At 46.6% G+C, this 13,372-nt stretch overlaps 2 protein-coding genes across 3 annotated transcripts; one reads left to right on the forward strand and one right to left on the reverse strand.

Moving 5' to 3' along the window:
- Positions 1-913: 913 nt before the first annotated feature.
- copg2 (COPI coat complex subunit gamma 2) lies at positions 914-7,279 on the forward strand. Its single transcript, XM_062382686.1, has 24 exons — positions 914-1,041; positions 1,622-1,674; positions 1,761-1,841; positions 1,932-2,003; positions 2,095-2,174; positions 2,326-2,401; positions 2,540-2,632; positions 2,732-2,818; positions 2,936-3,093; positions 3,218-3,351; positions 3,458-3,525; positions 3,735-3,923; positions 4,180-4,275; positions 4,388-4,631; positions 4,733-4,808; positions 5,002-5,105; positions 5,225-5,350; positions 5,434-5,502; positions 5,611-5,792; positions 5,916-6,045; positions 6,124-6,221; positions 6,322-6,460; positions 6,568-6,666; positions 6,895-7,279. Exons 1-24 carry the CDS (start codon positions 1,005-1,007, stop codon positions 7,023-7,025), a joined length of 2,622 nt encoding a protein of 873 aa, XP_062238670.1. The 5' UTR covers positions 914-1,004; the 3' UTR covers positions 7,026-7,279.
- Positions 7,280-7,632: 353 nt separating this feature from the next.
- Positions 7,633-11,731, reverse strand: mest (mesoderm specific transcript). Of its 2 annotated transcripts, none has more exons than XM_062382687.1 (12): positions 11,589-11,731; positions 10,795-10,985; positions 10,219-10,298; positions 10,039-10,116; positions 9,809-9,945; positions 9,645-9,703; positions 9,403-9,443; positions 9,212-9,282; positions 9,017-9,118; positions 8,852-8,928; positions 8,411-8,474; positions 7,633-8,267 (listed from the first exon to the last, which is right to left on the reverse strand). In XM_062382687.1, exons 2-12 carry the CDS (start codon positions 10,946-10,948, stop codon positions 8,150-8,152), a joined length of 981 nt encoding a protein of 326 aa, XP_062238671.1. In that variant the 5' UTR covers positions 10,949-10,985; positions 11,589-11,731; the 3' UTR covers positions 7,633-8,149. The 2 variants fall into 2 exon arrangements, with proteins under 2 accessions (XP_062238671.1, XP_062238672.1); XM_062382688.1 differs by having other exon boundaries at positions 10,795-10,979; positions 11,589-11,720.
- Between the last annotated feature and the right edge of the window lie 1,641 nt (positions 11,732-13,372).

Consider the following 13,372-nt stretch of genomic DNA (forward strand, 5'->3'; position numbering starts at 1 on the left):
TGGTCTGGCATTTGCATTTTGTTCCACTGGACTTGACAACATTTCTTTATAACCAGATTGAATGGATCCAGAAGTTGATCACACTGTGTATTTATGTTGAAGACAAAGAATGAGTTGCCCACTTTTTAATTTGTCTCAGTATTGATCTTATAAAATCTTGTTCTGGCAGTTTTGGGGTTAAAACGTTCCCCTGCTTCGGACAAGTCAGAGCAATGTCTCCATCTTGTGGACATTTGGGTTGACTACACATCAGAGCCACAGGTGCAGCCCCACAGAGCTCTTCTGCTTTGCTGGTGTAAAAAGTTCAGTAAGTGCATTAACATTATTCAGTTTGGCTTCTTATTTTCCAGAGACACTGAAACCTCAATTTACAAAAAGGTGGCTTCGCAAATGTTACTGCATTTTTATGAACAGTCAAATATCAAATTATACTTTTATGTATTAAGTGAGATCCCTAACCCTACGAATAAGAATAAGAATATGACTATTGTGTGTGTATCTAATTGTTATTTACATGCAACAGGAAACACATATGTCTGTAAAGTGGGTCATCTTAAACCTTGGGTCTGGCATGGCATTGAATGGTAATATAACCTGTAATATAGTTTTGATTTAAGCTGACTACACTTTTATATTAGTTTAACTTGGGCTTAATGACACTCTCAACGTAAATAAACTGATGAACTAATATTTTAATAATTCACAATATTGAAACAAATTTAATCTACGTTTAAGACATGTTTATGCTTATTTCAATAATTAGCAATGGATGTTTATCATCGTAATTAATCACAATATACAATATAATATAATATAATAGACTTGTGTAACAGCAGCGCCCTCTGCTGGTTCCAGTACAGAACGGTTTTGACGTGGCTTCCGTCGACGTGGACCTTCTAACCGGAAGTGAGTCCCGACTAACAGGAAGTGAGTTTTCTCTCCGGCTACGTGGAAGTAGCTTCTCTCTTCACCGAGGCTGAGAGCGACACGTTCCCCGCGACACCATGATCAAGAAGTTCGACAAGAAGGACGAGGAGTCCGGTGAGGGTTTCAAAATCAGCAGTTCATCAGTTTAAAGAAGCGACGGCGCCGGAAGGAATGTTGAACCTATGGTCGCTGCTGAAGCTAACGCGGTGCTATCTGGTTAGCTAGCGAGCTACAGTAGCTGTCAGGAGAGGTGGAGCTCAGCGGAACAGGGACTTTTATCATTAATTCACATTGCAGATGTTTTAATGCAGCTTAGTTTAGCGGAGGTGCAGCTGCTGTTCACCCGGGGATAGATAACCTCCTCCCGTCGGGGTTTCTAGCTGCGGTGGATGTTTAGCATTAGCTCAGCTGTAGCGGGTCGGTGTCAGCTGGGTGTTGTGATGTCTGCTCGTTGTGTGTGTCTGACTTGTCCGCTGTGACATCAGCTTCACCTGTGTTTTATATTAAAGTCTCGTGGTCCTTTGAATGAATGGAGACACCTGACTTCTAGTTGTGTTTCCTCAACGTGTGTGTACGTGTAGCATTAGCCCACGTCACCTCTGCGTCCTTCGCGTGTGTGTTGGGTTTGAAGACAGTTCAGTGCAATAACAAGTCAAAGTGTTAACGTCACTGACTGTGTTGCTCTGCCTCGTAGGAAGCGGCTCCAATCCGTTCCAGCACCTGGAGAAGAGCGCGGTGCTGCAGGAGGTAAAGTCTGCGAACACGATTTGCACAAATGAAATATCTCAATCGCTGCACAGACATTTGATCCTTCTACCCCTTGTCGTTCACAGGCGCGTCTTTTCAACGAGACTCCCATCAACCCGAGGAAATGCCTCCACATCCTCACCAAGATCATCTACCTCCTCAACCAGGTAGAAACATCTGTGTGGAAAACGGTTACGGAGCTTTTCGCTGACGCCTGAACACCGTCTCACTCTGTTTGCTTTGCTCTGTTTCCTCAGGGGGAGCATTTCGGGACCACAGAGGCCACGGAGGCCTTCTTTGCCATGACCAGGCTCTTTCAGTCCAATGATGTAAGATATACAAATCTGTTTTGATGATAGATTCGTTTTTGTTAATCTAGAAATGCTGTATTGTAAGTTTTTGCTCTCTTTTCCCTCCTAGCAAACCCTGAGGAGGATGTGCTACCTTACCATCAAGGAGATGGCCAACATCTCCGAGGACGTCATCATTGTCACCAGCAGGTTTGTACCCGACATAGTGGTGTCCCACACAGGACTTGTCGTTTCTTGGCTGACCAAAAGGAGGAAGCGTCAGTACAACTCGATGATTCTTGATGTACAACAATCTGATGTCATTATGTCCTGTAATCATGTGTTGTTTGGTCTTTTCCAGCCTGACCAAGGACATGACTGGGAAGGAGGACGTATACAGAGGACCTGCTATCAGAGCCCTCTGCAGGATCACAGATGTGAGCACTTGTCCTCTCTCTCCATCTCTTCCTGTGCTTTTAGTCCATAACATACAAAACCACCCTGTGAATCCTCCAAATGCACCTAAATGAGAATGAAAGCACATTTTCCTCATCTTTCCTTTGTCTTCCCCACAGACCACCATGCTGCAGGCCATTGAGAGATACATGAAGCAGGCTATCGTGGACAAGGTGCCCAGTGTGTCCAGTTCTGCCCTGGTGTCGTCACTGGTAAGACAGCATCAGTTTTGACTTCACATTGTTGTGTTACCATGCGGTTAATGTAAAGTTGTTTAATCAGGGTGTGTCTTTCTGCTTGTGTGTGTGCAGCACATGGTGAAGATGAGCTATGACGTGGTGAAGCGATGGGTGAACGAAGCCCAGGAAGCGGCTTCTAGTGACAACATCATGGTTCAGGTGAGAAGACAAACAAACCTAAATGAAGCTAATGTGATTTTGAAAGATATATTATTAATGTATAGATTAAACAAGCGTTTATTCATTTTGTTTGTTTGTGTTGGTCCTGTCCTCCAGTACCATGCCCTGGGCCTGCTGTACCATCTCAGGAAGAACGACCGACTCGCCGTCACCAAGATGCTCAACAAGTTCACCAAGTCTGGGCTCAAGTCTCCCTTCGCGTACTGCATGCTCATCCGGATCGCCAGCAAGCTGCTGGACGAGACCGAGGGGGGGTGAGTGGACGTGCGGTCATGTGACACGATCGGTAGAGATGCACAGGGACGCCTGGGTCCATCGAAGAGAGCAGCTGATTCCACAGTGATGACTCATTCGCGGCCTTTCATTTTGTCTCCACAGTCACGACAGCCCCCTGTTTGACTTCATCGAGAGCTGCCTGAGGAACAAGAATGAGATGGTGGTGTACGAGGCTGCGTCGGCCATCGTCCACATGCCCAACTGCACCGCCAGAGAGCTGGCCCCCGCTGTGTCAGGTCCGTCCCTCACTCAGTCTCTTTGGACAGCCATGTTTTAGTGATATTGTAAAGTGGCTCTTTGTGTTACATGCTGATGGATATCAATGTGTGTGTCCCCCTGCAGTGCTGCAGCTCTTCTGCAGTTCTCCTAAAGCTGCTTTGAGATATGCTGCAGTCAGGACCCTCAACAAGGTACAGCTTCTCTCAGTCACTCCACTCGCATGGCTGGCTTTTCAAGTTTAAGAATTAATATGAATCATAATTCAGTTATTACACAGTATTAAAATAATATCACATACAAATTCTTTACAGGACATTTGTATGTTTTGCTTTCTTCAAAAGCAAAATATTTGATTGGAAAAATGAAAGACTTGTTTTGAAATTGTCTTTGTGTCCACAAGGTGGCGATGAAGCATCCCTCAGCCGTCACCGCGTGCAATCTGGACCTGGAGAACCTGATCACCGACTCCAACCGCAGCATCGCCACGCTGGCCATCACCACGCTGCTGAAGACGGGCAGCGAGAGCAGCGTGGACCGACTCATGAAGCAGATCTCCTCGTTTGTTTCCGAGATCTCCGACGAGTTCAAGGTCAGAAATCGTCTTTGTTTCATCCTGTGAATTACGAAAATCCCATTTCTGTAATGAATAAAAAGATGATACCTGCTGAAATGTCCTCAACTCGTCAGGATGAACCATTGTTATCCCAGGATTTCAGCGTCCGTGGCCATGACAGATTAACTTCTAATACGAATTCCACGGCTTTGTACCCGTTTGTAAATCCTGTTATATCTGTTCTAATGTTTCTCATCCTCAATCTGTCTGATCCGATGCCCGTTTGCTCCAGGTGGTGGTGGTGCAGGCCATCAGCGCACTGTGTCAGAAGTATCCCAGGAAGCACAGCGTCATGATGAACTTCCTGTCCAACATGCTCAGAGATGACGTAAGTGCATATGTAACAGAGCACCGGCTTCAGGAGCCTTTACAGAAAACTTTACAGATGTCCATCCAGTGACACCCCCCCCCCCCCCCCCCCCCCTCTCCTCTCCCTGCAGGGCGGGTTCGATTACAAGCGGGCCATCGTGGATTGCATCATCAGCATCATCGAGGAGAACCCCGAGAGCAAGGAGACGGGCCTGGCCCACCTGTGCGAGTTCATCGAGGACTGCGAGCACACGGTGCTGGCCACCAAGATCCTGCACCTGCTGGGCAAAGAGGGGCCGCGCACGCCGCAGCCCTCCAAGTACATCCGCTTCATCTTCAACCGGGTGGTGCTGGAGAGCGAGGCCGTCCGGGCAGGTGAGGCTCCGGGGACCCATCTCACCCTGTTCACCAGCGAGTCCTCCGAGACGTTTTGAAACTGGGTTGTAAATGTGTTTGGCTTCTCTCTCCGCTCTCAGCTGCCGTCAGCGCTTTGGCTAAATTCGGAGCTCAGAACGACGATCTGCTGCCGAGTGTCCTGGTCCTCATGCAGAGGTACTTCTGTTATCTGGTTTGGTTGTCTTCATCCATTCAGTGACTGGGTTTGCTGCACTTTCCTGGATACAACATTGACCTTGAGAGACCTTGATGAATTAATTTTCACCCTCTAAAATCAGTGGATTCTTAATAAGCTGGTAAAAGCTGATCATGCAGTGGTGGTGATCATGTGACGCCTCTTGTTCACCAGGTGCATGATGGACAGTGATGACGAGGTGCGTGACAGAGCGACTTTCTACATGAACGTGCTCCAGCAGAAGCAGAAGGCTCTGAATGCTGCCTACATCTTCAACGGTAACACACACACACACACACACACACACACACACTACTTCTCTCTGTGTTTATCAGTCATGGAATCTGGTTGTACAAATGGAGTCTGACAGTTTCCCTCTTGTCCCTGTTGCTCTCAGGTTTGTCTGTCTCCATCCCCGGCCTGGAGAAGTCCCTCCACCAGTACACCTTAGATCCCTCAGAGAAACCTTTCGACATGAAGTCCGTCCCCCTGGCCACCACTCCCATCTCCGAGCAGAAGTCCGGTACGACGAAGGGCTTCTCTCGGTTCTTGTACTCTAATGTTATTGCGAGAAGTGTCTGTAAAAAGTTGTGTACTCCTCCCCAGACATCACCCCCATGGCCACCAGCAAAATCCAAGACAAGTTGACCCCCTCGCGCCAGGACATTTACCAGGGTACGGAGGAAACCACCACCCGTCCTTAATGGAAGTCAAGACGTGGACGATGCCCTAACCTTTTCATTTTAATTTGACTCTGCTTCTTTGTCCCCCCCCCCCTCACAGAGCAACTGTCGGCCATCGCGGAGTTCCAGTCCCTCGGGCCGCTCTTCAAGTCCTCGGACCAGGTGCAGCTGACGGAGGCCGAGACAGAATACGTGGTGCGCTGCATCAAACACACCTTCGCCCGACACATGGTGTTCCAGTTCGACTGCACGAACACGCTGAACGACCAGCTCCTGCAGAAGGTACCAGCACCCCCACAGCTTTGTGTGGTTCCTCCTGAGGATTCAGTGAAATGTGGCCTCACAATTTGTACTTGTAGTCTTGTGTGTCGGGATGGTGAAAGCTGTGTGGTTCTCTTCGGTCAGGTCCTGGTGCAGATGGAGCCGTCAGAATCCTACGAGGTGATCCAGTACATCCCCGCCGCCACGCTGGCCTACAGTCAGCCCGGCTCCTCCTACACTCTGGTGCGCCTGCCCGACGACGACCCCACCGCCGGTAGGAGCACCGCTCAAAGCAACCTGTGACTTTTAGCCGATTTGAGAAAAGCTTGACGTGTCCCCCGTCTGTCCTCAGTGTCCTGCACGTTCAGCTGCACCATGAAGTACCTCGTCAAAGACTGCGACCCCAACACGGGAGAGCCCGACGACGACGGCTACGATGATGAATACGTGGTGCGTGATCTCACCGAGCTGTGAATCCCCCTCAATGTGAACAATGTCGATCCTTTTATCTCCAGTGTGTTTACCGACTTCTCTGGTGGTTCCTCCTCAGCTGGAGGATCTGGAGGTGACCGTCGCCGATCACATCCAGAAGGTGCTGAAATCCAACTTCGCAGCGGCGTGGGAGGAAGTGGGAGACGAGTTCGAAAAGGAGGAGACGTTTGCCCTCGCGTCTGTACGAACTCTAGACGGTACGAAGAAGTCCCAGAAGAATTCGATAACTGCTTCCATATCATTCTGACTGGTGCGTCAACTGACACTCTGTGTTGTGTGACTAACGTGTGGTTTCCTTGTACAGAGGCGGTGGGGAACATCATCAGCTTCCTGGGAATGCAGCCGTGTGAGCGCTCGGACAAAGTTCCCGAAAACAAGAATTCACACGTCCTCTTCCTGGCCGGTGGGTGTCCAGGGTCACTCTTTGGTGTCACTCTTTATTTAGACAAATTGCTTCCTCCCAAATGTTATCTCTTGAAACGCAAAAGACTATATGTGAGATGTTGTCTCTCGTGAAACACTGAAGCTATTCTTAGCTGCTGGTTCTAAATCACTCTTGACAGATGTGATTTAATCGGTCAACCCCTGTTTAACCGGCCCCTCTCCCCCCCCCCCCCCTCCTCCCCCCCAGGTGTGTTCCGTGGAGGTCACGACGTGCTGGTGCGCGCCCGCCTCGCTCTGGCCGACGGCGTCACCATGCAGGTGACGGTCCGCAGCGGGGAGGAGACGGTGGTGGACGTCATCCTGGCGTCCGTGGGCTGAACGCTGTCGTGCCAAACCTCCACCGTAATGTCATGTCTGCACGGGGAACCGTCTGAAACGTCACTTTCTTTTTTCCTCCACCGCTCTAAAATGAAATATATATAATGTTGTAATTACTACGCCGACTCCATCGAAAGCGGAAAAATGTCAGTTTTATTAAATCCAGTGCGTGAAATTAGGTGTTTCCTCTTCTTGACTTTATACTTTCCGCTGCTCCTGGATCTGTCAAATCTTCAATAAAGGTCAGAACAGGATTTTGACGCCTTATTATACTTTCATTTTTGAATTACCCTTTTTTGTTTTATGACCTTTGTGACACCTCACTACAGAAGCCCTAACATGTGATCATACATTCAATTCCTCTGTTTTCACGTGATAACAAGATAATTCTGTATAATAAGTCTATATAGAATAAAAACAAAGGTTTGTTATCGACATAATCTTGTAATCTGGAGATAACCATTATTTACTTGTAATCTAGAGATACTGAAATAATGGAAGCCATACTTTATTAACTCGTTATCATGGGAAAACAGAGGAAATATAATATTTCCATGTCAGTTCATAAAATAAACCTGGAAGAATTTGTTGCACAAACATGGATGTATTTATTTTTTACAAAACTAGGTTTATTTGAAGACTCATTGACAACAGAAATGTAGAAAATCATATCAAAATTCAGGCCGAATGCAGCTGATCACATGACCCAACAAACAGAGTATGGAGGGAATCAAAATGAGAGTGCACCAGTTGACCCCTGCCAGCTCAGCAAGTGGAGCTGGTGCTCAAAATATGGAGGTTTGATCAGGTTCGATTCCGACTTTGTTCTTTCCCCTTTCCATGCTTATACACTGTCCTATCATTACACCCCAAAATATCTAAAACCTCACCAAATTAAAATCTAATCGACATCATCATGCTTCCTCACAGGGTTCAACTCATTTCTCACTCAGTTGGCATCACTTGTTTATTTAGCTCAAGTCTTCTATGGCAGTAATTAACATCTGGGGGATTAATGCTGGTTAATGAAACCGTCAGTTTGGACTCGACCATCAGAAAAAGGTATTTTCACCACATGTGACTCATCACATGTGGTGAAAATACCCCCCCAGTTTGAGCTCCGTTCAGAAGGAGTGGATGAAGTTGAAATATGCGTTGAGGAAGCCGGTGGGATCTTCCAGCTGAGGGTAGTGACTGATGTGCTGGTCCAACACGGTGATGGTGGACCTCTGGACCAGCTGCCTGCAGGGACGAGACACAGATATGAGACAAAGACCTGGTGGCCTAGTGGCTACTGATGATGTCCTTGAGCAAGTAAACACTGGTTCACCACAGAGAAATGGCAGCATTGGAATTTCAAGTCAAAGTCAGGGGTGAAGACCTACTGGTAAAGACGGATGAACTGTGGATGAGGGTTGACTGGGTCCAGTGGTCCGTAGATCATGTGCACTAAGAGAGGAGAAGAGGGAGGATTCACACAGAGAAGGTCCAGAGTTAAACAACATAGAGATGCAGGGGAATAGAAGAGAAACAGACAAATGCATAATTGAATACATTTAGACATTTGTCATTTTCCAGAGTTTCTGTTTTCTTAGAAACACACACACACGCGCCTGACCCCTCCCTCCTAAACTCTGGATCACAGATGGACCACGAGGCCGCTCCCCACTGGGTTAAGCAGCTTAGCGTCAGTGGCTCTCTGGGCCGCGGCGGCTGCCTCAACACACCTTAAGGAAATGTTTGGCCTGCACAAACCTATGATTACTTCATCACACACCCATGCACAGACACACACGCCATTGTGTGATGTAGCTGCACAAACTCACGTGGCACGAAGGTGGAGGTGAGCGCGCCCACCCATCGCTCCCTGTGTTTTAATCTCTGGTTGATGTACTGGAGAACACTGACAGAGAGAAGAGAGAAGCACAAGTGAGCATACGCACACACACACACACACACACACACAGTGTGAACACCATACACACACACACCTGTCCATAACTAGGTTGCCGTCATTGTGGCGCAAACCCGTCCACATGTCCCAGAACTCGGCGTCTGTGGGCTGCGTGTACGGACCGAACACGTCTCCGATTCTGAGAAGAGGAACCGAGAGACGACTGAATGTAAACACCGGTGATTTTCATGTCCCCGGGGAAAAGAGGAAGAGACCTCTGCTTCCTGCTCACCCCTTCTGGAAGATCCTGTAGTTGGTGAGACGCATCAGGAGAGGAGACAGGAAGCCGGAGTCCTTCAGAAGCTTTTGGGAAGAAAACAAAAAAGTCTCAGAAAAAACCTCCTCCGCTCATCCCCCGTTCACGCATCGTCTTCCGAAAACTCGCTCGACACAAGTAGGTCGGAGGAGACGGAGGTGACTCACCGTCTGCAGCAGCCGCGGGTGGTGCGTCTCTGGGAAGATTCCTGAGGGAAACGACAAGTGTCACAACTGTCACTTTCAAAAACACACACTTATAAAATAGCTCTCAATGAGATGTGTGATCCATCGTCTCCCTGCAGGTTTAAACGTTGTAATTGCTCAATGTATTTTTCTGCTTTATAAATACAGCATATTATTATTATTATTATTATTATTATTATAAAAGCACAGTTAAAAGAAAAAACCTCCGTTAGAGAGACACAGGCTGCTGAAGGTCAGGTGACCTGTGCGGTTCTGGTCGCTCCTGGTGGGAAAAACATAGAGAGAATGAGTTTGCACAGTTTTCATTGTGTCTATGCAAATGTTTCTGACACCACAAACACACACACACACAGACAAACACACACACCTGTAGAGCAGCTCCAGAGCAACGGTATCCCCATAGTCATGTGACAGCACGTTGACTCTCTGGTGGCTCAGACCCAGGTGAGCCACCAGAGCCTCCACCACGCTGGCCTGCTCGAAGATGGAGTAGCTGTGTGGTCGCTGGGAAGTCCAGGAGGGAATAGATTTTAAAAAAATGGTTCTAGTGAATTCTCATAGTTTTGTTGCACGACATTTAAATGGAAGCTTAGTCACCGGTTTGTCGCTGAAGCCGAACCCCAGGAAGTCCAGAGCGATGACTCGATTGAAGCGCTGAGTGAGCGGTTCCCAGATCTGTGACGAGAGAGGAAATTAAAAAAACACACGTTTGGTTTGATATCGTCTCTGCCGAGCTGTAGAAACGTGAACGCTCTGACGGAGCCGTGCAGTGGACACCTTGTTCCAGTCGTAGCTGGAGGTGGGGAAGCCGTGGAGCAGAATGATGACATCAGAGCTTCCCAAAGCCCCGGAGGAGTCTGATCAGAAGAGAACAAGCACCCATATGATATAGAACAATCAGAATATAACAATCATATAAAGTACAATAAGAAAAAGGGTAAATATGTTGTTTGGTGCAGGGAGTCTTGTGAAGGTGACTAATGCTGAGGAAAGATGTGATTCATGAATTATTGGGTGAATAACAGTTTTAGATGATGAGTCAATTATCAATTAGTCACTGGACAAATATTTTATTGCGATTGATTGAGAAGGAAAAAGTAATTATTCTGATTTTCTCTGCTTGTTCACTATCACGTGTGTTTGTACACTAACTTTAACGAGAAGTGCTTTTTAATTTTAAAAATGACATACTGGCCTACTGGTGAAGATGATGCATTACGACATTGAGTAAACAACAGTGATGTGAAAAATAAAGTATGTAGAGTGTGAAAGCATATACAATGTGAAAGTATATAAAGTATATACAGTATATACAGTGTGAAAGTATATAAAGTATATAAAGTGTATACTCGCCTCTATAAAAGACCTTCCAGCCTCGGAAGGTGAACTCCTGCCCGGAGCTGTGCCACTGCTGCAGGGCCGGTGAGGGCTCCGGCGGGGGGATGTGCAGGTAAACGGCTACCAGGGGGACACAGATCAGAGCCACATGGATCCACCACTCTCTCATGATGAGCTCAGCGGGGAGCGCAGTGTCATTCCTGCAGCTGACACACAACAACAACAACAACACAACAACAAGACAAGGAGCAGGTTATTACTGTTCAGCTCCAGGTTGAAGCCCCCCCCCCTGCAGCTGACACACAACAACACATCAACAACACAAGGAGCAGATTATGACGGTGCAGCTCCAGGTTGTGGTCTCCCCCCTGCAGATGACAACAACAACAACAACAACAACACAACAACAACACAAGGAGCAGATTATTGCGGTGCAGCTCCAGGCTGTGGTCTCCCCCCTGCAGGTGACACACAACAACAACAACACAAGCAGCAGGTTATTACATTGCAGCTCCAGGTTGTAGTCTCCCCCCTGCAGGTGACACACAACAACAACAACAATACAACAACAACACAAGGAGCAGGTTATTTCAGTGCAGCTCCAGGTTGTAGCCTCCCCCCTGCAGGTGAGAGACCGTGCACACAGGTGTGATCACATGCACGCACCCTTGCACCCACACTATTTACAGTCGTGCATGACGATCATGTGCACCGGTGCGTGAGCGATTTGACAACGAGCCAATCAGCCAATCACAGCCCTGACGGAGCAGGGTCCTGGTCGGTGGAGGCTCCGGGAGCTCAGTACTCACAGAAACGTGCGGATCAGTGTTCAACCTTCGTCCTGTGTTCACCAGCCATTACTGCAGAGCGGAAACACAGGGAGGAGAGACACGCGCAGAGCTCTCACTCCGCTCCACTTTCTCACTCCTCTAAATGTGTGTTGCTATTCAGGCTGGAGAGTCCAGCGGCCTGCATGGGGGGCAGCTACTGGGCCTGGTCAGGAAACGGAGGGAGTCATCACACGCCTACACGATCTTTGAGAGATTGACAGGTTTAAAGTGCACAGAGAAGAAGATCAGAGAAGTTTACTGCCCCCTGCTGGTCTGGATGTGTAATAATATGTCCTCAGCATAGAATAGATAGATAGATAGATACATAGAGAAATAGAGATAGAGAGATAGATAGATAGATAGAGAGAAATAGAGATAGATAGATAGATAGATAGATAGAGAGAGAGAGATAGAGAGATAGATAGAAAGATAGGACGATATGATTAGCTTATTTTTCTCCTATTTCTTTTATTTTGATAGACGAGAAGTTAATTAGCAGATTAATCAATAATGCAAATATCTGTTTATAACCTCAGTCCTGTTTAAAGTCTGATGAAGTCTGTCCTTCATGACAACAGGCTTTTTGCTCCTCAACTAATTATTCACTGAAGTATTAATTGATTTAAAAATTAGGTTTGTTCATAACTTTTTTAAGAATTATGTTCAAAGATATAACATGTACACAAAAACTAATCCACAACTCCATATTGCTGAATGTGAAATGTTCACATGTGAAGTAATGTAATTTGTAAAAATCTGAACAAAATCTTTAATTCATTGTCATTAACAAACCAATTTGGGTTAAATGCAGATATAAGTTTGCATAGACTTTGTCAGTTTATTTAACACCGATTTATCTGCTTCTGTTCATGAGCTAAAATCCACTGGTTATAAAACAGAGAAAAAAAAGAGAGGAATCCCCTTCACTCAAGACTTTCTGCAAACACAGCAAACAGAAGTGTAGGATTTTCACTGAGCACAGAGACAAAAGAAGACATGGCCTTGCAGTTAGGCTAAATACATTTTTTATTTTTAAAAACCATACACATTACTCGACAAGTTTCAAATGTAAATCCAATCACGATATCCATTTAAAATGCTGAAGATAAACAGACATGAAGTACTTTTATTTCCAAATGTTAAAAGATAAAAAAATAATAATCCATAAAACAGATGGAAAAAAGAAAGACATTCGTTCCCGTTACAGGAAGAAGCTACAGAACTAACTCCTTGTGTAGATTCCGCTCGACTTTGTCTCGTTCTGCATATGAATATCCTAGCTGCTGTTTTTGTCATCTGTAAAACAAGAGGGGAAAAAACACAAAACAAAAAAAACATCTCCTCAGAAAACGCTGTGATTTGAAAACATTTTTTGACCTCCGTGTTCAACCCCCCCCCCCCCCCCCCCCCCCCCCTGTCCACGGCCCTGCAGGTGGAGGTGTCCGGCAGGCTGCAGGAACAATCTGCAGCCCGCCGCCGGGACTCAACCCCGTGTGGTTCCACAAGCACCGCCCCCCCCCCCCAAAACAGTTAATTAAGCAACAAACAAAAGCAGAAGCCTGTTCTCTTTCACACCATTTGCACCCTGAGATGAATATTCCAGAACAACACACATTTTAGTGGCCAAACCCCCTCCCCGTAGAATGTGATTGGTGTCAAATCATCCAAAATCGCTGTAAGTGCGACGCAAGGTATCATCAGTATCGTCATAAAAATACAAAGGTACATCTTTTATTGTGATTTGTATCAAAATCCCTTTTTTT

This window comes from Platichthys flesus, chromosome 23 (assembly GCF_949316205.1).
Source record: "Platichthys flesus chromosome 23, fPlaFle2.1, whole genome shotgun sequence".
Taxonomy (NCBI): Eukaryota; Metazoa; Chordata; class Actinopteri; order Pleuronectiformes; family Pleuronectidae; genus Platichthys; species Platichthys flesus.

What these genes read in the sequence shown, in the direction of transcription:
- copg2 (XM_062382686.1), top strand. Translation starts at nt 1,005, where the DNA reads ATGATCAAGAAGTTCGACAAGAAGGACGAGGAGTCCG. An exon ending in CAAGAAGGACGAGGAGTCCG is followed by an intron (nt 1,042 to 1,621) that starts GTGAGGGTTTCA and finishes TCTGCCTCGTAG; the next exon opens with GAAGCGGCTCCAATCCGTTC. An exon ending in GCTACGATGATGAATACGTG is followed by an intron (nt 6,222 to 6,321) that starts GTGCGTGATCTC and finishes GTTCCTCCTCAG; the next exon opens with CTGGAGGATCTGGAGGTGAC.
- mest (XM_062382687.1), bottom strand. Translation starts at nt 10,948, where the DNA reads ATGAGAGAGTGGTGGATCCATGTGGCTCTGATCTGTGTCCCCCTGGTA. An exon ending in CTGGAAGGTCTTTTATAGAG is followed by an intron (nt 10,299 to 10,794) that starts GCGAGTATACAC and finishes TCTTCTGATCAG; the next exon opens with ACTCCTCCGGGGCTTTGGGA. An exon ending in CCAGCTACGACTGGAACAAG is followed by an intron (nt 10,117 to 10,218) that starts GTGTCCACTGCA and finishes CTCTCGTCACAG; the next exon opens with ATCTGGGAACCGCTCACTCA.